General features: G+C 37.1%; 3 protein-coding genes across 5 annotated transcripts in view; all 3 read right to left on the minus strand.

The window, feature by feature from the left end:
- Positions 1 to 23065, minus strand: part of LOC140803311 (transcription initiation factor TFIID subunit 11-like) — a 29695-nt gene extending 6630 nt beyond the window's left edge. The window contains exon 1 of the mRNA XM_073159144.1: positions 22956 to 23065. The gene's annotated coding sequence lies outside the window, so the exon portion shown is untranslated. The remainder of the gene's footprint in view (positions 1 to 22955) is intronic.
- The window catches only part of LOC140803309 (transcription initiation factor TFIID subunit 11-like), a 43154-nt gene extending 20070 nt beyond the window's left edge, over positions 1 to 23084 (minus strand). Inside the window, exon 1 of the mRNA XM_073159138.1 lies at positions 22956 to 23084. The gene's annotated coding sequence lies outside the window, so the exon portion shown is untranslated. The remainder of the gene's footprint in view (positions 1 to 22955) is intronic.
- On the minus strand, positions 530 to 23094 carry LOC140803312 (transcription initiation factor TFIID subunit 11-like). 3 transcript variants are annotated; one of them, XM_073159146.1, is made up of 6 exons: positions 22956 to 23076; positions 22127 to 22510; positions 21436 to 21755; positions 21178 to 21265; positions 20917 to 21016; positions 530 to 1032 (listed from the first exon to the last, which is right to left on the minus strand). In XM_073159146.1, exons 3-6 carry the CDS (start codon positions 21744 to 21746, stop codon positions 905 to 907), a joined length of 627 nt encoding a protein of 208 aa, XP_073015247.1. In that variant the 5' UTR covers positions 21747 to 21755; positions 22127 to 22510; positions 22956 to 23076; the 3' UTR covers positions 530 to 904. The 3 variants fall into 3 exon arrangements, with proteins under 3 accessions (XP_073015247.1, XP_073015248.1, XP_073015246.1); XM_073159147.1 differs by lacking the exon at positions 22127 to 22510 and having other exon boundaries at positions 22956 to 23094; XM_073159145.1 differs by lacking the exon at positions 22127 to 22510 and having other exon boundaries at positions 22952 to 23092.
- Positions 23095 to 25234: the final 2140 nt, after the last annotated feature.

Raw genomic sequence — 25234 nt, forward strand, 5'->3', positions numbered from 1 at the left:
TGGATCATCCATGAAAAAATATTACTTTATGCTAAGAGTATTACTTTTTATTATGAATATTGATAGAGTTGACTCGTCTCACATATAAAATTTCGTGTAACTGTATCACAAGAGACATATTCCTATCAACTAGTATTAGTTCAATATTCGAGGTTTGTCATTATTCACATTTTATAAATTGTATTCTACGTAGATGTCTAATTTTTTATTTACTATATTATATTCTTGTAGTAGATTGATTACTTATCGAAATTTAAAATAAGAGATATGATGCAAGAATAAAATTGTGATTTAATCATTTGAAATCGAAATTATGTTATATATGTACACAAATGTCTCTGGATACCAAATTAATCATTTAAAATTGAAATTATGTTGCATACATGTATGCCTCTAGCACCAAACTTATCACAAACAAGCAATAACATTCTCTTTCTAGACCAAACAAGAATAGAGGGTGATTATTTTGAGATATAGGATTTAATCTATGATAAATATTTTTTGAAAGGTAGATGCAACTTTCAAAATCGCCTTCATAATTACTGTCTAACATTCGACCAACTTCCAACTTTCAATCTTGTTCAACAATCTTTTCTTTTAAATGTAAAATCTAAAAAATTTACAACTGTGCCAGAAAAATAAATCAGATTATACAAAACACAGATTTCTCATGACAAGTTTTCTAGTCCCCCTTCAAAATAAGTGGACTTCTGATTAAGAAGCATAAGGAATTACCAGAAGTGAAAATTATGCTTGTGCTACAGAACACCAAACGAACATATAGATGCAAAATCTTGAGCTTTCATGCCGAATGCTAGGCCGTAAACTAAAGATAAGAAATTTCACTGAAGAGAAAAATTGAAATTTAAAACGCTGTTTGGCGCAATGTACTTCCAAGATTCTGTCATCGGAAAAGCCTTGGAACTGATCTTTTTGGGATTTTGCCCTCCAGCTTTAATCTTCTATATGCTTCTCTAATGTGGCATGGCCTGATCGGTCCAGTCTCTTTTCTCTCTGACATTACCATTCTTACTGCAATTCAATTGCGCTTCAGTGCAACTTACAAGATAAATATTAGCGTTACATACACATTACTACAATAACAATGTACATTTTAGCTTTTAATTTCCCAATGATGAGAAATAATTTCCAGGAGATTGAAAAAGAACCGAGGGGTATTAAGATTAACTTGGTATAGAAGCATCATGTATGATTTGAATCTTCAATTAGAAAATGGGCACAATGAGAGGGATCCATTGTTAGAGTAGATGTCCTGCAAGCCAACGGTTGGTTAGGGAATTTATTGACTCAAGTGAAATAAACAATCTTTATTTTAATATAATTTAACTTTTTATGGTCTTGTTATACTTTATCTGTATACCCATGCATACAGCATAGATAAAGTCCTTGATTATGCTTTAATACAAATGAATCGTAATTCGATGTTGAAACTCATTTGTAAACACTGCATATTCTAAATTCGTTCCTAGTCGATTTAGCCACCTAAAACAGGGATAAAAGCCGCTTGAGCTCGAGACTAGCATCTGTGATGTTGTGTACTGCGTTTCTTAGTAAGGGCATAGAGATGTCCAAACATGCAGATGGGTAGTCATATGATGATTATACCGAACAACCCTCCCTCGGACTTTCCAGTGGTTATCATTCATCGAGAGGATAAGTCCGTGGTTATGATTGTACACCATTAGTCCTTACGACCCGGGACAACACTGAGGCTCTATATGCTAGGGCTGTGCTTTGACTCGTTTACCGGCTCCAGGAGAGTCATCAGGTGGCGAGGTTGGGTACAGTTGCGACACATATAGGAGCCAGTGCATTGTAGTCGGGGATTCACCGCTCACCTACGGGTGTGGATATCCTATGTGATCTAATGAAATAATAGTGCATGGAATCTCTGGCCAGAGTACGAGATGTACGTTGGAGAAGGAGTTCTCCAAATAGTACACGCGATGCCACTATTATAGTTATCACATAGTTATCGAATTAATATGCAACCCTCGATGAACCAATGGTTGCAGATTCGATCGGGATATATGAGATGAAGGGATCGTACTGTACGTTAATCATAATCGACTGGTTCTTGCAGGCACTATCAGTAATACCTAGGGGATCATGGGGCGATGCTACTAGACGCTCTTACCATGATCCAATGGGTGCTATCAGAAATGAGTTCTGACATTCTTGATCAAGGTGTTGATAGAAAGAATGGGGCTAACTAGGGTAAGCCCGAATAAAGGATTCTGTCCTGAATCACAAAGAGTTGTGAACCCACGGCTAGCTGTATCCCTGAACCATTGAGGGTCACACAAGTACTGGATTGTTTGTTCCCGTTGAGAGAATAAATTCAAAAGTTGAATTTATATTATATAGTAAATTCAAGGAGTTGAATTCATGATAATTAAATTTTGAGAAAATAAATTCAAGGAGTTGAATTTATGAAATTTGAGAATTTAATTTATTAAACTCAATTGTTGGGTTTATTAAATATTAAATGTTGGAGGTGATAAAAATTCAAGGAGTTGAATTTATAATTTAAATAAAAAATTCAAATGTTGAATTTGTAATGTATTTAATTTATTAAGCTCAAAAGTTGAGTTGATTAATTAATAAATTAAATATGGTGGGTATTATGTTAATGGGCTTGTAGGAGTACAAGTCCAACATAATAAATAATTAAAGTTTTAATGGGCTTTGATTAAATTAATTAAACTAGTTGGACTAGCCCAATTAATTAAATCAAGCCCATTAATGTTAATTATGTAATTAAGTTATTATTTTATTATAAATAATAATTGAAAACACTAAACCTAGCCACCATAATAAACCACTTACGTGAGCCTCCACCAATTTTTCAAAAGAAAATCGGCCGACCCTTTTTCAAGAGAGAAAATATTGAGTCGTCTCTCAAAATTTTCTCCTACGCAAAATCTCTTTCTCATTCTCTAGTGCAATTTGAAAGAGGAACTGAAACAACCCACTCCCATGACAATAACATTAACTAATTACCATATGCGGAAGCTTTAGCATTTAAAAGGGAAAGAACAATATATCCTTTACATCATAAACATAATCTATACTAATATATATGAACATTCACAAAATATCCTCCAACACATAACTACAAGCCAACACATTCAACCAAATACATGATGTTTGTAAAACTTTATATATGTTCACTCCTCCCTAAAAAAAGACATGATAGAAAATCTTTCCCTTGGCCTCTTATATGACTTCCCCCGCCTTGAACAATTCATTTCAGTCCTTTTTATCACCTGCATCACATGACATAACTGGAATGAGAATAATCTCAGTAAGTAAGAAGCTGTACATAGCAATTACATATACATAGCTTGGCTTAGATCATGGCTGTGGCAATGGCTGTAAAGAATGAATCATAAATCTCCAATCAATTTAAAGAGTATAATATCATGAATTAAAGGAAGGAAATGACAGTACTGTGACCTGTGACCTGTGGCAAGTATCTCTTTGATATAAATATCAATATTGTGAGAGATACTTTAGAATCATGTGATTGGCCAATGACATGCATGAATTACTATCATTCCTTGACTTTAATCGTAGGAAAGTTCATTGAGACAATAGAACAAACACTTGGTAAGCACAATATAATCTTAGCTCCCTTGACAATGAATTCAATGAAAATCTTTGAACAATGAATATATAACAACTTATGTATCAAGAGCATATCAATGGAGGGAGCTATATATCAATAAACATGGCTTGGATACATATATTCATCATGTGAGCACAAGAGAAAAGCTTCTACTTACACTCCACAATCACTATGATGGCTATGATGAGTTTGAATGAATCCTACAACAATAGTAACAATCACAATCATAAATCATCTCCAATAATTCAATGAATCATGAACCCAACTTAACCCTCAATACTCCAAACCCTTATAAACTCCAAGAATAGTAAGTTCTTACCTTGAAGTTTGAAGATTTAGGTAGGAACAACTAAGAAATATGCTATGATCCTTAAATTTGGAGTGAAGAATTGAAGGGAAGAAAACTTGAGGGAGGAAGTGTTTGATCGAACAAGGAGAAGAGAGAATAAGAATATGCCCTATCCAAGGCAATATATAAACCTTTTATTGCGTAAAAACGTGTTTTTAATTTTTATACAGAGTGCTGGGCGCATATGCGCGACTTTCTGGGCGCACATGCGCGACCTGTACTGCCCACCGGGCGCATATGCGCGGGTTCTGGCACATATGCGCGCTGTATTCTGCCAAAAACTCATTTTTAAATTCAGAATTAGAAAAGTGGTCAACATGAAAGTTGTAGCCCTATGTGTTTTCTTGTGTCTCCCAAAATTTCAGGTCATTTGGATGTCTGAGTAAAAAGTTATGCCCATTCTCCCAACATGTGTCAGTGCAGGAACAACGAAACACACGACACACTTCGGGCCGCTTTTGGCTCGTCTTCCCTTAGGATTTGAACAAAACTCAAAATAAGAAAGTTATAGCCTTATATCTTATCTTTCTAATGGAAGCGGCCTCACATCAATTGGATCAATATACAAAACATTATACTAAAAACTACAACTACTGCCACGTTTGTCATACCATTTCTGCACTTCCATTTTCTATTTGGCTCAAGTCAACTTTCTATTCTACCCATTCATTTCCATAATCATCACCAACTATGAACATAATATTAAAACAATAACTATTTCAATAAAGATATCCATAACCAGTAACCATTCAACATAATCTCAACCAGTAGAGCATAAAACGTGATCATAACAATAATAAACCATAAGGATTAACATAATAAAAGGTTGGGCTATTACAATCTCCCCTCCTTATAAAAATTTCGTCCCCGAAATTTGCTTACCGTCGAATAAATTGGGATAACGATGTTTCATTTCTTCCTCGGGTTTCCAAGTCGCCTCTTCAATCATATGATTCCGCCATAAAACTTTTACTATACCAATCTCTTTGTTTCTTAATACTTTTACCTTGCGATCAAGAATTTGAATCGTTACTTCTTCGTAGCTTAGGTTAGGTAAAAGATCTAATGATTCATGTCGAAGAATATGAGATGGATTGGGAAGATATTTGCGTAGCATAGACACATGAAAGACATTGTGCATTCGATCCAAGTCTGGTGGCAATGCAAGACGATAGGCTCGGTCTCCAATCTTGTCAAGAATTTCAAACGGCCCAATGTATCGAGGACTTAGTTTACCTTTCTTGCCAAATCGCATAACTCCCTTGAGAGGAGCTATTTTAATAAACACGTGATCACCAACCTCGAATGCCAATGGCCGTCGTCGTACATCAGCGTAACTTTTCTGTCTAGACTGAGCGGTCTTCATTCTTTCTTGGATCAATGCCACAACATCTGCTGTTTGTTGAACCAATTCTGGGCCCAACATCTTCCTTTCACCTATCTCTTCCCAGTACAATGGAGATCGGCACTTTCTTCCATATAAAGCCTCGTAGGGTGCCATGCCGATTGAAGACTGGTAGCTGTTATTATACGTGAATTCCACCAAAGTTAACTTAGAATCCCAACTTCCCGTGAAATCAATCGTACATGCTCGTAACATATCTTCAAGAATTTGAATCACCCTATCTGACTGCCCATCACTTTGAGGATGATATGCTGTGCTAAAAGCCAACTTTGTGCCCAAGGCTCTATGCAAACTTTTCCAGAATTCAGAAGTAAACCTCGGGTCACGATCATATACAATTGATACAGAGATTCCATGAAGTCTTACAATCTCAGCCACATAGACTTCAGCATACTGGTTCATTGTAAACGTCGTTTTGACCGGCAGAAAATGAGCCGACTTGGTTAACCTATCAACAATTACCCAGATGGAGTTGTAACCCTTTGGTGTTCTTGGAAGTCCTATTACGAAGTCCATGGTGATATGCTCCCATTTCCACTGAGGTATTGGGAGAGATTGCAAAGTTCCAGCAGGTCTTTGATGTTCAATCTTAACCTGCTGACAGGTTAGACATTCAGAAATAAATAACATGATATCTTTCTTCATACCTGGCCACCAATAGAGATGTCGAAGATCATGATACATTTTGGTACTGCCAGGATGAACTGAATATGGCGCTGTATGAGCTTCAATAAGTATATCTTTCCGAATGTCATCACCCCTAGGAACACAAATTCTACCTCGAAAGGTTAATAAACCATCACGATTCAAACCAAATTCAGAAACTCCTGTTAAATCATTTTTATTCTTCAATTCTAATAACTGAATATCCAATTGTTGCTCCTTTAGAATACGATCAATCAAAGTACAGCGAAGAACTAGTGCAGATAACTGATCTACTGTACCTGGAGATACCATAGTTATTTCGTTCCTTTGCAAATCGAATAATAACGGTTTCTGAATCATGGAACCTAATAGATAACTGGATTTACGGCTTAAAGCATCTGCAACGACATTAGCTTTTCCAGGATGATAGCTAATGGTGCAATCATAGTCTTTTACCAGTTCCAACCACCTCCGCTGTCTCATATTTAATTCTTTCTGCGAAAACAGATAACTCAAACTTTTATGATCTGTAAAAATTTCACACTTCTCACCATATAAATAATGCCGCCATATCTTCAAGGCGAATACTACAGCTGCCAATTCCAAATCATGCGTGGGATAATTCTTCTCGTATTCTTTTAGCTGACGAGAAGCATAAGCGATTACTTTCCCACGTTGCATCAACACCGCACCTAATCCCTGCTTTGAAGCATCTGTATACACAACAAAATCCTGAGTGCCACAGGGAAGTACTAATACAGGGGCAGAAGTTAACTTATCTTTCAAGGTTTGGAAAGCTTGTTGGCATTCAATGGTCCATTCAAACTTGGTAGTTTTTCGTGTCAAACTTGTCAATGGCAATGCTATTTTCGAGAAGTCTGCTATGAATCGCCTGTAATACCCTGCCAAGCCAAGGAAACTTCGTACCTCTGAAACTGTCTTTGGAATAGACCATTGTTTAATAGATTCAATCTTGGACGGATCGACTGCTATTCCTTCTTTTGACACGATGTGGCCCAAAAACGCCACTTGCTCTAACCAAAACTCACATTTCTTTAACTTCGCATATAATTGCTTCTCTCTCAATGTCTTTAATACGATCCTCAAATGCTCCCTATGCAGTTCTCGTGTCTTTGAATATATCAGAATGTCGTCAATAAATACAATCACAAAAGCATCCAAATACGGCTTAAAGACACGATTCATCAAATCCATAAACACTGAAGGAGCATTAGTTAATCCAAACGACATCACCAAAAATTCATAATGGCCATACCTCGTTCTAAAAGCAGTCTTGGGTATGTCCTCCGTTCTCACTTTCAATTGATGATATCCGGATCGAAGATCGATTTTTGAAAATACAGTGGCCCCTTGCAATTGATCAAAAAGATCGTCGATTCGAGGTAAATGATATTTATTTTTAATAGTTACCTTGTTGAGTTCACGATAATCAATGCATAACCTCAACGATCCATCTTTCTTTTTCACGAACAAAACCGGGGCTCCCCATGGGGAGGAACTAGGACGGATAAACCCTTTATCTAATAGCTCCTGTAATTGATTCTTCAATTCTTTCATTTCAGTTGGAGCCATTCTGTATGGAGCTTTAGAAATTGGGGATGTACCTGGACTCAATTCAATAACAAACTCTACCTCTCGATCAGGAGGTAAGCCAGGCACATCATCAGCAAATACATCAGGATAATCCTGAACCACGTCAATATCCTGAATTTGCAAATTACTATCCCTATTCACATCTGATACTAAGGCAAGAAAACCAGTACAACCCTTATTCAATAATTTCGTAGCTTGGAGACAAGAAATAAGGGAAATACTTAACGAGGAACCTAGCCCAATAAATTCATCACCCTCATGACCATCAGTTACCAACCTCACGGTCTTTTCCACACAGTTGATCACACCATGATAAGCGTATAACCAATCCATACCCAAAATAACATCGAAAGCAACCATTGGAATTACAATAAAATCAGCATACAACAATCTCGAACCTATCTGTAATGGACATGCATTAAGAATACTTGTAGGACAAATCTCATCACCAGAAGGCAACATAATATTGAATTGTAAAGGCATGATAGTAGGCTCACGAGATAAGGAATGCATGAATACTTCAGACATAAAGGAATGAGTTGCACCAGTATCAATCAATGTAAGTGCTTCCTTGCCAGATATTAGAATATTACCTGATATGACTGAAGAATCAGGATTGGCTCCTTTTTTTGTCATCGTAAAGATTCTACCTCGAACTTTTCCTTTATCAGAGGATAGAGGACACTTTTGTGCCGTATGCCCCATTTCTTTACATCGATAACATCGGCCACTTCCCACTAAGCACTCACCCTTGTGTGGCTTTCCACACTTAGGACATAATGGTCGCTCCGTATCTGAAGAAAGCGCAGAAGGTTTATTGCGTTGTTCCATTTTACCTTTTCCTTCGTGACCACCTCGAGCACTAGTACTTGCCCCTTGCCCTCTCGCTTGGAAAGCTTGCCTTCTTAATTGCCGCTCCTTTTCAATTTCTTGTTCATCGTGCTCGGCAAGTAAGGCTCTTTCAACAATGTCTTGATAAGTGATCACCTTGGCCATATGAACATCCCTTCGAATTTCTGGTTTCAACCCACGAAGGAAGTGTTCTCCTTTGTCTTTATCATTTTCAGCAATAAATGGAACAAACACGCATCCTTCTTCAAATTTCAATGTATATTCAGCAACAGACAAGGAGTCTTGCCTCAACTCAAGAAATTCTTTGACCTTCTTTGCTTTAACTTCTCTTGAAAAGTACTTGGCATAAAATAACTCTTTGAACTCTTCCCATTTTAACTCGCGAACATTGACAGTCACTTTCGTAGCTTCCCACCAGATGCGAGCAGCTTTCACTAGCATAAACACATAACAGCTCACTCTATCTCGATCAGTGAACTTCAGATAGTCAAATATAGCCTCCAAAGATTTAACCCATTCCAAAGCTACGAGTGGATCGGCACCACCGACAAATTCGGGAGGGTTCATACGCCTGAACAATTCATAGGAACTACCTTCGGTGCTTTCCACTCTAATCTGTCCTCTTCCTTGACCATGACCTTGGGTTGAGGTATGCAGGCTCAACAAATGTTGAATTTGTTCACCATGAACTTTCGCCTGTTCTTGTATTAATTTACTGAATTCATCTACAACGTTGGTAGTCCTATCAGTAGTAGGGGTCCTATCATCCCCTTCAGTAACCTTTCGTTTAGGAGGCATTTCCTACATGTAAGCTCACTTTAACATAGATATGAAGAAAATACATAAATAACAATGGAATATGATCAACTCTCAATGTTAAAATCAATAGATGCAGGATCGAAAACATACCGGATTGTCCTAGGTAGAAGAAGTCATATACGGTCCAAGAAATTTCGCTCTGATACCAATTGAAACAACCCACTCCCATGACAATAACATTAACTAATTACCATATGCGGAAGCTTTAGCATTTAAAAGGGAAAGAACAATATATCCTTTACATCATAAACATAATCTATACTAATATATATGAACATTCACAAAATATCCTCCAACACATAACTACAAGCCAACACATTCAACCAAATACATGATGTTTGTAAAACTTTATATATGTTCACTCCTCCCTAAAAAAAGACATGATAGAAAATCTTTCCCTTGGCCTCTTATATGACTTCCCCCGCCTTGAACAATCTATTTCAGTCCTTTTTATCACCTGCATCACATGACATAACTGGAATGAGAATAATCTCAGTTAGTAAGAAGCTGTACATATCAATTACATATACATAGCTTGGCTTAGATCATGGCTGTGGCAATGGCGGTAAAGAATGAATCATAAATCTCCAATCAATTTAAAGGGTATAATATCATGAATTAAAGGAAGGAAATGACAGTACTGTGACCTGTGACCTGTGGCAAGTATCTCTTTGATATAAATATCAATACTGTGAGAGATACTTTAGAATCATGTGATTGGCCAATGACATGCATGAATTACTATCATTCCTTGACTTTAATCGTAGGAAAGTTCATTGAGACAATAGAACAAACACTTGGTAAGCACAATATAATCTTAGCTCCCTTGACAATGAATTCAATGAAAATCTTTGAACAATGAATATATAACAACTTATGTATCAAGAGCATATCAATGGAGGGAGCTATATATCAATAAACATGGCTTGGATACATATATTCATCATGTGAGCACAAGAGAAAAGCTTCTACTTACACTCCACAATCACTATGATGGCTATGATGAGTTTGAATGAATCCTACAACAATAGTAACAATCACAATCATAAATCATCTCCAATAATTCAATGAATCATGAACCCAACTTAACCCTCAATACTCCAAACCCTTATAAACTCCAAGAATAGTAAGTTCTTACCTTGAAGTTTGAAGATTTAGGTAGGAACAACTAAGAAATATGCTATGATCCTTAAATTTGGAGTGAAGAATTGAAGGGAAGAAAACTTGAGGGAGGAAGGGTTTGATCGAACAAGGAGAAGAGAGAATAAGAATATGCCCTATCCAAGGCAATATATAAACCTTTTATTGCGTAAAAACGTGTTTTTAATTTTTATACAGAGTGCTGGGCGCACATGCACGACTTTCTGGGCGCACATGCGCGACCTGTATTGCCCACCGGGCGCATATGCGCGGGTTCTGGCACATATGCGCGCTGTATTCTGCCAAAAACTCATTTTTAAATTCAGAATTAGAAAAGTGGTCAACATGAAAGTTGTAGCCCTATGTGTTTTCTTGTGTCTCCCAAAATTTCAGGTCATTTGGATGTCTGAGTAAAAAGTTATGCCCATTCTCCCAACATGTGTCAGTGCAGGAACAACGAAACACACGACACACTTCGGGCCGCTTTTGGCTCGTCTTCCCTTAGGATTTGAACAAAACTCAAAATAAGAAAGTTATAGCCTTATATCTTATCTTTCTAATGGAAGCGGCCTCACATCAATTGGATCAATATACAAAACATTATACTAAAAACCACAACTACTGCCACATTTGTCATACCATTTCTGCACTTCCATTTTCTATTTGGCTCAAGTCAAATTTCTATTCTACCCATTCATTTCCATAATCATCACCAACTATGAACATAATATTAAAACAATAACCATTTCAATAAAGATATCCATAACCAGTAACCATTCAACATAATCTCAAACAGTAAAGCATAAAACGTGATCATAACAATAATAAACCATAAGGATTAACATAATAAAAGGTTGGGCTATTACAGGAACACACTATTTAGTCGTGGACTTAATAGAAGGATTTCTTTGAAGAAAGTTCGTAGGGAATCATCAAGAGCAGGATCTGTAATACCGGATCGGTTGGTGTCCACGTGATTAATTCACAAAGGTATAATTTCTAACATCCTATGCATGTTGACTATGAAAAATCATACGAGCGCCCAAAGCAAAATATATTTTGATTGTCAAAATAAATAAATTTTTAAAACTTCCGCTGTGTTTGGGCGTGTAGAAAACCGAGATCCAACAATGGTATCAGAGCATGGTTTTTCTAAATCGTATGGTTTTGATATTGAATAATTTTTTTTTCCTAACCACACAAGAAAATTTTTCAGAAAATTTAGCACCACGAAAATTTATTTATTTTTCCAGATTTTCGAAATAAAAAAAGAAATTAATCTGCCCGGAACTGTTCCGGGCAGTCGTGTGCGCAGGGACGCGAACGGCAGCGCGCAGCGTGCGCGCGCGGCGTCGGACTCCCGCGCGCAGCACAACAGAGCGCTGCGCTCGCGCGGCGTAGGACGCCCGCGCGCAGCACGGCAGCGCGCGAGCGCGCGGCGTGGGGACGGCAGCGCGCAGCGCGCACGGCGTCCTGCCCGCCAGCGCGCCTGTGCGCGCCCTGCGCGCACAGGGGCTGCCGCCACTGCCCGAAACGTTCGGGCAGCGAGCGAGCAGCGCGGGCGGCTGCCCGGGATCGTCTCGGGAAGCGTGCTGGATGATGGGCCTGAATTGTTTGGGCCTAGAGTGCAATTTTCTGATTTTTCAAATTTTTGGGTAAAATTGATATTTTTGGAAAATTGGTTCAATTTTTATTTTGGAAATTAATTTTTGGAAAATTAATAATTTTCTTGTGAAATAAATAATTAGAATATGATTTTAATTATTTATGGTAAAAATGAGTTTTTTCAAGAAATCAATTATTATTGATTTAATTGAAAATTAAATAAAGGAGTTTATTTAATTTATTAAATCTTTTAATAATTGTGGTGGTTAGTGATAAAATTATTAGATATATGATTTATCAATTAATTAAATTGTTTAATTAAATTGATGTTAATATTTGATATTAAATGCATGAAGGATGATCGAGAGCCTTGACCAATGTGTTAGGTGTATGTTAGGATATTTTACTGTTTTATTCGTTTTTAATATTTGATATTATTAAAATGGGCCTGGTTTATGGCCCGTTCCCACCCCATGAGATGTATCCCTTATGTGCCATGGCTATTTAAATGTAATATTAGAAATAGTTGGAGATCAAGACTGGAAGATGGTGGACCCGATGAACGAGATGAAGACATGTAAAATATTGGAAGCTCTTGTAATAGTTGCATTTGCATCCCTGCATTCACCTAGGTTTTGGACCTGGATCCATGTCTGGCTCACATGGATCTAATAGTGTTGGCGATCGATCATCCTTATTTATTGTTGAATGTCATATTATGATATATGTGATATATAGTAGTATGCATGTATGTATATTATTATATAATATAGTTGTATGAATCCGGCAAACATACAAACTCGTGGCACGCGATTTTTAAATTAAAATGATGAGACAATTTTTAAAATTAAAATCCCTCATTTTGAATAAGATTCAAAATTTATATCAAACCGAAAAAGTAAAAATTAAAGGAGTTTAATTTTTCCTTGCCTTCCATCAACCGTGGTTGCATGTTGATCGCTACCCGCGGACAGTGTCTGGCTCATATTATTGGAGAGGCCTGTACGCCGGAAAGCTGTGACTTCCACCGGACATATGATGTGAATTGAGTGGAAATCCCATGACTTCGGCTCATATTATTGGGGGAACTCATGGCGACCATCTACTACAATTCAATATTGATGGGTTGGTTTGACACGCGAAAATAAACGACGTCATATTATTGGGTCCTTATTAAACGTGAGGCAAAACACGCGGAGGTTGCATAGGGATGCAATTGGACTCTACCTTTTAGAAATTATAATTGGCTGATATTATTCGGGATTATAATGGGCTAATTGGACTCTACGTGCCTACTAAGGAAATACGATTTCTCTTTTTCATCAGAGGGTGGTGGAAATGTCAAAATAGTAGGAGGGTAATTTATAAAATGAAATCCATATTTTATATCTTAAAATTATTTTAAAATAATCAGCAACAATTATTCTGTTTCCATATCAGTATATTTTTCGATTTCGTCACATAATCCAATTTTGTTATTAACAAGCTAACCGAATCTAATTTTCAAGACTGGTTGGGAAAATTGTTCTGAATTCGGAGAAAATGGCATACACACTAATGTCAGTCCTGCTGAACTGACAAAGCATGCAAGATGGTAGGACCATAGTATGCAAGCTAAAGTGTAACATGCTCGCTTTTACGTCAAATGAACTGTAGGGACAGTTTGAGGAAATTTTAAATGCTGCTCACATTCGAATACACATGCAAGAGTTGCATGGTGCATGAAACTTGTACAGTGATGCACACCACTTTTAAAAGCTCATGACTACACTAATGCAAGATGGGGCTTTGATCCATGAGCGTGGTGTACATATGATTGGGTTTAATGAGAAAGTGGTGAGCCTGAAATAGGTGATTCCTAACAAGTTACTTCATGACATCAATTTGTTGTCATTCTCTTTCTCATTTGACGGGGTTATGGTGAACTTCAATTTGAATAAGATAGATGATAGCCTTGAAGAGCTAGTCAATACGCTTATAACTTATGAGATCACCATAAAACTGGGAATTGTTGTTTTTCTAATGGGCCTCTCGTCAGACGAAAAATCGCCCACAAGGTAAGGGAAAGAAATGTTCCGTCCCTCACAAGAAAAGCAATCCCAATAAGAAGCAAACTCTGAAAGACACTTAAAAGGCCTACAAAGCTCGATAAGTTAGAACATATTTATTTCACTGCAAGAAGTCCGGACATAAGAAATTATATGCGCCAGAAATGTTCTGCAAATGATAAGTGAATGTCAAAGTAAACATTATTTCAACAGCAAACAAAAGAAAGTTAGATGATCCAAATCCCACACAAATATGGCACGCTAAACTATGTCATATTTCTCAAAGAAGGATGCACAAACCAGTGGGAGAAGGCATGTTTGACTTGTCAAACATAAATTCTCTACATACATGTAAATCCTGTCTAAAAGAAAAAATGACAAAGACTCCATTCGATGGAAACGTGGAACGTGCACATGGTCTACTGGATTTGATCCACACAGACATTTGTGGCCCGCTAAGTGTTAGCACAAAATATAGGCAATCCTACTTCATTACCTTTACTGATGACCATTTGAGGTTTGGGTATGTTTATTTGATGAAACACAAATCTGAAGCGTTTGAAAAGTTCAAAGAATTCAGATTTGAAGTAGAAAATCAGCTAGAAAGAAGTATTATGGCACTTCGATCTGATCGAGGTGGAGAATACTTAAATTCTGAATTTTTGGGTTATCTAAAAGAGAATGTGATTCTCTTACAGTGGACTCCATCAGCAACACCACAATTGAATGGTGTTTCTAAACATTGTAAGCGAACCTTGTTGGACATGGTTCGATCAATGATGAGATTCACTGAATTGCCTACATCGTTTTAGGGCTTTGCGCTTGAAACTGCGGCAATGTTGTTGAATAATGTCTATACTAAAGCAGTGGATAAAACACTATATGAGATATGGATGGGTAAAACTCCCAAATATTCTTACATGAGAATATGGGGATGTCTTGCTTACGTGAAGCAGACAGTGGGAGACAAATTGGATAGCAGATCCACTTTGTGCTACTTTGTAGGATATCCAAAGAATTCTGTTGGATATTATTTCTATCATCACAATGAAGCAAAATGTTTGTTTCAAGAAATGTCACCTTTTTGGAAAGGGAATTTCTATTAGATAGAAAATGCAATATGATAGAACTTGAAGAAATTCAAGATACTCTCTCAACTATAGTAGTTGAACCTAATCCCCAACAACCAGTAGTTGAAGTACAAGCTCCTAGAAGGTCTGATAAGATTATTAGACCACCTGCAAGATATACGCTTCTTCATGAACAAAGCCATGATGAGCATTGTGTTGGATGTGATCCAATGAATTTCAAAGAGGCAATATCTGATACTGATTCAACCAAATGGCTTGAAGCCATGCAGTCAAAAATGGACTCTATGTATTCAAACCAAGTCTGGACGTTGGTAGATCAACCTGAGAGAATCGTTCCTATAGGGTGCAAATGGATCTACAAAAGAAAGCTTGGGGCGAATGGGAAGGTAGTGACCTTCAAAGTAAGACTGCTTGGAAAAGATTATACTCAAAAGCAAGGAGTTGACTATGAGGAAATTTTTTCACCAGTTGCTATGTTTAAAGTCCATTAGATTACTATTAGCCATAGCATCGTGGTATGACTATGAGATATGGCAAATGGATGTAAAGACTGCATTCCTCAATGGAGACATCAGGAAATTTATATGTCTCAACCTGAGGGATACAAATCAGTAGAAAGTGAGCATAAGGTATGCAAACTTCAGAGATCAATATATGGTCTCAAGCAGGAGTCAAGGAGTTGGAACCTCAGATTTGATAGCACTATCAAAGAGTTTGTTTTTGCTAAGAATCATGAGGAACTGTGCGTGTACAAGAAGGTTAGTGGGAGTGTAGTGACATTCCTAGTACTTTATGTTGATGATATCCTGCTCATTGGGAATGAAGTAGGATTATTGCAATCAACTAAAGTATGGTTGGCAAGTAAATTCTCCATGAAAGACTGGGTGATGCATCCTATGTATCGGGAATACAAATCTATAGAGATAGATCAAAGAGGATGCTCGGACTCACCCAAGCCACCTATATCGATACCATTATAAAACGATTTTCTATGGAAGAGTCCAAGAGAAGATACTTACCAATGTGTCATGGTATTACTCTATCTAAAGCTACGTGTCCCAAAAATGATGAAGAGATAGAGATGATGACACGTATTCCATATGCATCAGCTATTGGTAGTATCATGTATGGTATGATATCGACACGTCCTGATGTTGCTTACACGTTGAGTGTTACAAGCAGTTATCTGGCGAACCCTGATCCAATGCATTGGAAGACCGTGAAAGACATTCTTAAGTACTTGAGAAGGACTAAGAACTTGTTCATGGTCTATAGGGGTGGAGAATTAAAATTGGAAGGCTACACTGATTCTAGCTTCCAATGTGATGTAGATGATTCGAAATCGACCTCTGGCTTTGAATTCATGCTATATGGTGCGGCTGTCTTTTGGAAAGGTTCCAAGCAAGACACCGTTGCGGATTCCACCACTGAAGCTGAATACATTGTTGCATCTGATGCAGCCAAAGAGGCAGTTTGGATGAGGAATTTTTCCCAAGAGTTGGGCTTTATTCCTAATAGAGTTGATCCAGTCCCGTCGTACTGTGACAACACTGGTACCATTGCGCAAGCAAGGGAACCAAGGTCTCATCAGCGATCCAAACATGTACTGAGGAAGTTCCACATCATACGGGAGATTGTGGGAAGAGGAGACATATCAGTCGAAAGACTCCCTTTTGCAGATAATGTTGCTGATCCACTTACAAAGCCCTTGCCAGGACCATTGTTTGAAAAGCATCGCGAAGCAATGGGATTAAGGGTAGTTGGCTCTAGGGCAAGTGGGAGATTGTTAGAGTAGATGCCCTGCAAGCCAACGGTTGGCTAGGGAATTTATTGACTCAAGTGAAATAAACAATCTTTATTTTAATATAATTTAATTTTTTATGGTCTTGTTATACTTTATCTGTATACCCATGCATACAGCATAGATAAAGTCCTTGATTATGCTTTAATACAAATGAATCGTAATTCGATGTTGAAACTCATTTGTAAACACTGCATATTCTATATTCGTTCCTAGTCGATTTAGCCGCCTAAAACAGGGATAAAGGCCGCTTGAGCTCGAGACTAGCATGTGTGATGTTGTGTACTGCGTTTCTTAGTAAAGGCATAGAGATGTCCAAACATGCAGATGGGTAGTCATATGATGATTATACCGAACAACCCTCCCTCGGACTTTCCAGTGGTTATCATTCATCGAGAGGATAAGTCCGTGGTTATGATTGTACACCATTAGTCCTTACGACCCGGGACAACACTGAGGCTCTATATGCTAGGGCTGTTGTAAGGACCGTGTATCGTATTATCGTAAATCCTGTGTGATTATCGGTAATTAATAAAATGGTCATGTGATTATGTATATGATGTATATTATGACAATGAATTGAGAAATGAATATTGTATATGAATTGATGTTGTAAGAATTTGATTTGAGAAGCCGGACGCCAAAATAGTACAAAACCAATATTTTGTACAGAACATGTGGCGCCCGAGCGGTAGGAAATTACCGCCCGAGCGCCAAGGAAGAAAAGGTGAATGTTCGCGGACAGAACATACCGCGCCCGAGCGGTAATGTTTGACCGCCCGAGCGCGGTGTATTCGAAACTCGGGGACAGAATGTCTCGCGCTCGGGCGCGAGAATTCTACCGCCCGAGCGCGAGAGGCGGTGGGATAAGAATAAATTCTTCTCCTTCTTTCCTCCGTCAGATAATTTCAACAACTTCGAGAGGAAAGTTCGAGATTTCAAAATTCTTCCGTCCGATTTGACTTTGAAACGCTGTCTAAACGCGAAACAAATTATATATTTGTAATCGTCGCGTCGAAGGCTTCTGACTGAGGTAATTTTCTTCGAGTTCCAGCAGCTTTAAATATCATAGTGCTGGAATAGCATGTATTTGAAGTTGAATTTCTGATATGTAGTAGAATAACCGACAAGAAACTAGTATTCGAAGTCGGAATTAAATTATGATATGATTATGATTTGATATGAATTTTTGAAGTTTCAATGATATTTGAAACTCATATTATTGATTTTGGAGTATGTTATTGATTGAAATGAATATGTAATTGATGTAGATAAAGTGTATCTTCAAGCTACATCAATTGGAACGAAGAATTGAGGTATGTTGCGACCGGGTAACATACGACAGGTATCTGTATTATATGATATATGATTGGATTGATTGGATTGGAATACGTGTCTATGTGCCTATTTGATGATTTGATGTGGCATACATGACATTGAGATTTGAGTATCGATGTATAAAATAAATATTTTGTTAACACACATCATTTATGCATACATCGATACATGACATGCACGTTGAGCTATGATCCTTGGATACCCTGATATGATTTGATTGGATTCCGGGGTTTGTGAACACAATGCTATGTTTGGTATTACATGACCCTTAAAACATAGACATTTGTGGCCCCATATGATTGGATATGAGATGTGGGATTGACGACGCTTCGTCGACGTTGTCATATGTGTATTCCCATATCGGTCGGTGTGCCAGCTCGAGCATTGATTTGATTTGATAGCGATTCGATTGATTCTGACATGTGCTCAGTGGATGGGCATTTGACCCTATACCTCCACGACATACATGCATTGCATACCATATATCATTGTTTAGATACTTGTGGTATATATTGTGGTTGTTCCATACGGAGCTTTGCTCACCCCCAAGGGGGGCTGTTGTTGTCTTTGTGTGTGGACAATGGCAGGTACTCCAGGATATCAGGAGACCAGAGAGGGTATTTCTGGTGGGAGCCACAGCTTGGGCTGAGGTTTATGTTTATGTCTTGTTCCCAGTATATATATGTATATGTATCTATATACCGGGGCATGTCCCGAGGATATGAGATGTTTGTATGTGATTGATTACGTGTGGGCGTGTTTATGATTTGAATTTAGATACTATTTTTAGTATTTAAATATCAGAAGAGATATTTTGGGCTCATTGTAAAGAAATTTTAAACCCGTTTTCCGCTGTGATTAATTAAACCCTAATCAGATTGCATTGTAATAACGATTAGGAGTTAAGGGCCCCACAGCTGTGCTTTGACTCGTTTACCGGCTCCAGGAAAGTCATCAGGTGGCGAGGTTGGGTACAGTTGCGACACATATAGGAGCCAGTGCATTGTAGTCGGGGATTCACCGCTCACCTACGGGTGTGGATATCCTATGTGATCTAATGAAATAATAGTGCATGGAATCTCTGGCCAGAGTACGAGATGTACGTTGGAGAAGGAGTTCTCCAAATAGTACACGCGATGCCACTATTATAGTTATCACATAGTTATCGAATTAATATGCAACCCTCGATGAACCAATGGTTGCAGATTCGATCGGGATATATGAGATGAAGGGATCGTACTGTACGTTAATCATAATCGACTGGTTCTTGCAGGCACTATCAGTGATACCTAGGGGATCATGGGGCGATGCTACTAGACGCTCTTACCATGATCCGATGGGTGCTATCAGAAATGAGTTCTGACATTCTTGATCAAGGTGTTGATAGAAAGAATGGAGCTAACTAGGGTAAGCCCGAATAAAGGATTCTGTCCTGAATCACAAAGAGTTGTGAACCCACGGCTAGCTGTATCCCTGAACCATTGAGGGTCACACAAGTACTGGATTGTTTGTTCCCGTTGAGAGAATAAATTCAAAAGTTGAATTTATATTATATAGTAAATTCAAGGAGTTGAATTCATGATAATTAAATTTTGAGAAAATAAATTCAAGGAGTTGAATTTATGAAATTTGAGAATTTAATTTATTAAACTCAATTGTTGGGTTTATTAAATATTAAATGTTGGAGGTGATAAAAATTCAAGGAGTTGAATTTATAATTTAAATAAAAAATTCAAATGTTGAATTTGTAATGTATTTAATTTATTAAGCTCAAAAGTTGAGTTGATTAATTAATAAATTAAATATGGTGGGTATTATGTTAATGGGCTTGTAGGAGTACAAGTCCAACATAATAAATAATTAAAGTTTTAATGGACTTTGATTAAATTAATTAAACTAGTTGGACTAGCCCAATTAATTAAATCAAGCCCATTAATGTTAATTATGTAATTAGGTTATTATTTTATTATAAATAATAATTGAAAACACTAAACCTAGCCACCATAATAAACCACTTACGTGAGCCTCCACCAATTTTTGAAAAGAAAATCGGCCAACCCTTTTTCAAGAGAGAAAATATTGAGCCGTCTCTCAAAATTTTCTCCTACGCAAAATCTCTTTCTCATTCTCTAGTGCAATTTGAAAGAGGAACACACTATAAAGTCGTGGACTTGATAGAAGGATTTCTTTGAAGAAAGTTCGTAGGGAATCATCAAGAGCCGGATCTGTAATACCGGATCGGTTGGTGTCCACGTGATTAATTCACAAAGGTATAATTTCTAACATCCTATGCATGTTGACTATGAAAAATCATACGAGCGCCCAAAGCAAAATATATTTTGATTGTCAAAATAAATAAATTTTTAAAACTTCCGCTGTGTTTGGGCGTGTAGAAAACCGAGATCCAACATCCATGGCGACAATAAAGCTCCGGAATATTTCTATATCTTATGAGGATAAGTGCAAGTTAAAAATACCTGTTTCAATAAGCTCCCCAACAAACATTTTCGCTATTCCAGATACAACAATAGTCATGGCTTATCCAAGTTAAACATACCTGTTTCAATAAGCTCCCCAACAAACATTTTTGCTATTCCAGATACAACAATAGTCATGGGTACTGAAATTTTTGCACTTCCAGTTAAGCTTGTTAGCAGCTGCAAAATATGGACAAAAATGGTGCCACTAAAGAAATGAAACCCGAAGTTGGACACTTATTTCGAACACCAACAGCACAACTAAAGACCCCTCAGTCCTCGTAACTGTTTTGCGATACAAGTATTGGCTTGGATGGAAATACGAAAAAGTTTATTCTTACCCGTTTCATATTAGATTTCTGAAATCCAGATCTTCTAAATGACTCGTACCGACTCATTTGCTTATCCGTAAACTTAGCTAAAAGAGCCCTAGAATGTCGGATGAAATTAAAAACAAGACAAGGAACGAAGTAATGCAAAAAGTGCATGTTATAAATAACAATCAGCCAATTGAACCACTTGCAAGTTGCAATTAACTAACCCATCAAGAAAGCATCACTACAGAAAGGATATGACAAAAAAAGAATAATTCAACTCACTGCATCTTAGCCACTTTATCAGGATCGCCACTAGATGGCAGCTTTCCGAGCTCAACGTCCATGTTCTCTTCTTCCTCATCATCATCGTCTTCCTTAGGTTTTCCGACTGGACCGGCAGTGCCTATGGCTACTGTTACAGTTGAAGATGTTGACGCGTGTGAGGTATGAATATTAGCACTGGCATTAACATCTCCACGAATGTGACGCAATGAAGTTTGTGATTCATTCTCATCAAGACCAACAGGGGAATCTGGTGGTGATTCCTCTGGTTCCTCAAAAGAAATCTCAAATGGATCCTTTGATTTGTTCATGTCGGTGGCCTGTAAATGCCATCAACGGATATTCAAAATCAGGATGCAGTTTATGAAGTGCAAGATGCAATGACTATGATGTCAATTAAATGATGATATTAAGGAATATGGAACATAAATATCACTTCACTTTTACACAATGTGATACCTAAAACCAATGTTGTAAGTGGCAGGAGGCGGTAGGCGGCCACCTTCCTAAACGGTTGAATTTTTTTTAGCAATTTTTAATAAGTAATTATATATAATCATGCAATATAGCTACAAAAAATTATCATTTTTTTATGTAATATATAATTAAATGATGTTTATGCATAAAAAAACTTCATACAATATAATAAAATCTAGACAAAGTGCAAATAAATATATAAATACAAACTAACAAGGTAATTAAGGTGGTGGCTGATGGCGGCGGCAGGTGGTGGAGGATAGTCGAAACCAAAAATAAATGTCAGAGAGTGAAAGATGTTTTTATTGTATATAGTGTTTTTTAAATTAATTGAATTTGATTGGTTGCTAAAATTATTTGACTTTGCCCGTTAATTAGGATTTTAAAATCATTTAACTCCTCGGCCGCCTCCGTTGCCTCCGTCGCCTGCCTGCTCGCCCATCGGACAGCCTTGGACCGTCTATAGAGGCCGGCTTATACAAAGGTGGAGCGGAGCGGTCAAGGCTCAACCGGGTCGACCACCATTTAGAACACGGTCTAAAACAGCACCTCTGTATCAATATTAGAAGGTCGCCTATAAATATGTCACGACTTTATCCTGAGTTTTACATTACTCAATACGCTCAGAAGTTTAAAACTAATAATAATAATAAAATCATTCCATGAAATTCAATTAAAACCCAGAGAAAGTAAAGCGAGAGGGGTGAAATGAACTTCTCAAACACAGCCAATTTATAAAAGGGCGAAGAAAAACAAAAAAAACTGACCACGTTAATTGAGCAAGTCAGTTGAATGAGATCAAAAGTAATATGAAGAACAGAAACACGTCAAAGTTAAGCAAAATATATCGTTTAAGCAATTTCTCGAACACCTAGGGTGCAATGTAAAAGTGGCCATGGCAGTTACCGAAAACGTTTAAATTGAATCCTTCCAATAGATACAATAGACACCGAGCATTAAGCAAAAACCATTTAACTTGAATTACTACGGTGAAAAAGCAAAAAAGACAATTAGAACACGAAGTATGAGAGAGAATAACCAACAGTTGAGTTGCAGATCGGGCTAACAGCATCAACGAAGAATTCGTTGAATCAAGGTCGGCAGCAATCCGCCGATGATCGAAGGCGTGGACGGTGGTAGCAGGCGACGGAGCAATGGAAGGTTAAATAATCAAGATTGGGCTTTGGGCAATTTGAGGCTAGGCAGGATTTTGTGCATCCCACGGTTCCTAATAAGTTTTATGGACGTAATCATACACGAGAAAGAGATTTGGGTTAATAATTGATCAAATTTTATTTTTTAAAATATCACGTCTATGTGTACTAGAAAGTCGTTTTTAAAAATAAAAATTTTAAAAATATTTAATTAAAATTATTTTGTTAACTATTTCATAAAAATTTATATAATTGAAACATACTAATTGCATAGTTATTTTAACTCGACATATCAAAACGGACTGGCAGGATCGGCCAGCCCGCCACCTGCCGCAACTCGCCATTAGGCGGGGCGGGTCTCTAAATAACCAACCCAGCGCAGCCCATCTTGGGCTGCAGGTTAGACGAACCGACCCGCTTATTTTTTAAAAAAAATGCTTCACAGTATCACAATAACCATAGGAAAAAAAATATTTCAGTCAAATAATTTCATAAAATACTTAAAAGCATTGAAATAAGAAATTGAGAAAACATACGACATAATCCATAAAAGGTAAAGTGCTTAAAACATACATGAAAAAATTAAAAAAATATTATAAAGTCAATTCTCATTAAATTTCATTTAATCTTGATCTTCTAAATTAGCACAGAGATTCAGATTTTACCAGAGTGAGTGATAGAGACGAGGCGCAGGAGAAAAATAAGAAATAAATAATATAAGAGAGTGATGAAGGCGCATGAGACTTATTCCAATTTTTATATAAAATTAAAAATATAAAATTATACCCTAATTTGGCGGGCCAGTCCGTCTTGGCCCGCAACCCAAACGGACTTAATCTGTTTGGCACGCCCGCCTCCAAACGGTATGTTATTTTTTTATCAACCCAACCCGCTCAATTTTTATAGCACGCCTGACCTAAGTTGACAAGTCTAATTTTAACTCTATTGTATTCGAAACTCGAGTCAAATATTAGAAGAAGTAAAAAATAAAATTTATTTCTCATTCCATATATCATATGATAATTTAGATGTCACGTGCATATACATTGTAGTCACTTTTTTGTTGATAAAATTTTCTGATATCAAATAGGAAATTTTATTTTATTTTCATAGTTTAAATTAATTTAAGTAATGATGATTTTTTATTAAGATTTATTTACATAATTAGTTAGCCTGATTACAGTAATCATAAAGATAATTATTGAAATTTGAAGAAAATTTTATTTTGTTTAAGTAGGGTGATACATTTTATTTTAAAAGTGACGTATTTTATAATATGTTGTGAATGGGGTGATTTGGTCAAGGTCGATGTTCATACCAAGCGACCAAAATAAATGTTGAATATACTAAGTGACAAAAATTTGTGTGAGAAGTCTCATGAGTCGTATTTTTGTGAGACGGATCTCTTATTTGGGTCATCCATGAAAAAGTATTACTTTTTATGCTAAGACTATTACTTTTTATTGTGAATATCGGTAGGGTTAATCCGTTTCACAGATAAAAATTTGTGAGACCGTCTCAGAACAGACTTAGTCATCATAAATTAGATAAAGACGAGCATTTGAATTATTAGATAAATATTCATCTATTGTTTTGTATTTTAAACTAAAGATTAAATTATGTTGTTATCTATTGATTTGATTTGTACAAGTGTGGGTTGTATTTCCCGGTTCACTAAATGAATATCTTATTCATCATATACTTTCTTATATAAAACTACATGGTATCTAGATTTGAATAGCTTGACGCCCTCTTCCAACAGTACCTCCTCATTGGGTGATGTGTCTCCACTTTTCATCACGTGTCATAAACTCGATGGTCGTAACTTTCTGCCTTGTTCGCAATCTGTTTTAATGTTCATCTATAGTCGAGGCAAAGAAGACTTCCTTAGGTGTGTACAATGGGCGAGGAAGCCCACATGACGGGCCTCACATGAATTCCTTCGTCGATTTACAGCTGACATAAATGATCTCTGACAACAAGATTTGCTACCTACGACCTAAAACAATCGAAGAGATATTTGATCGCAAGAAGCAGTACCGGCATGGCCCTTTTCAAAATGAAAGAAAATACTGGTACTGAGGTTGTTAAAGCGGTAGAAATGTGAGTCAAATTTTGCGGTGAAGCCTGCCTGCAACATTTATTTTATTTTTTTGTAAAAAAAAAAA

The sequence above is a fragment of the Primulina eburnea genome, chromosome 10 (assembly GCF_022965805.1).
Source record: "Primulina eburnea isolate SZY01 chromosome 10, ASM2296580v1, whole genome shotgun sequence".
NCBI lineage: Eukaryota > Viridiplantae > Streptophyta > Magnoliopsida > Lamiales > Gesneriaceae > Primulina > Primulina eburnea.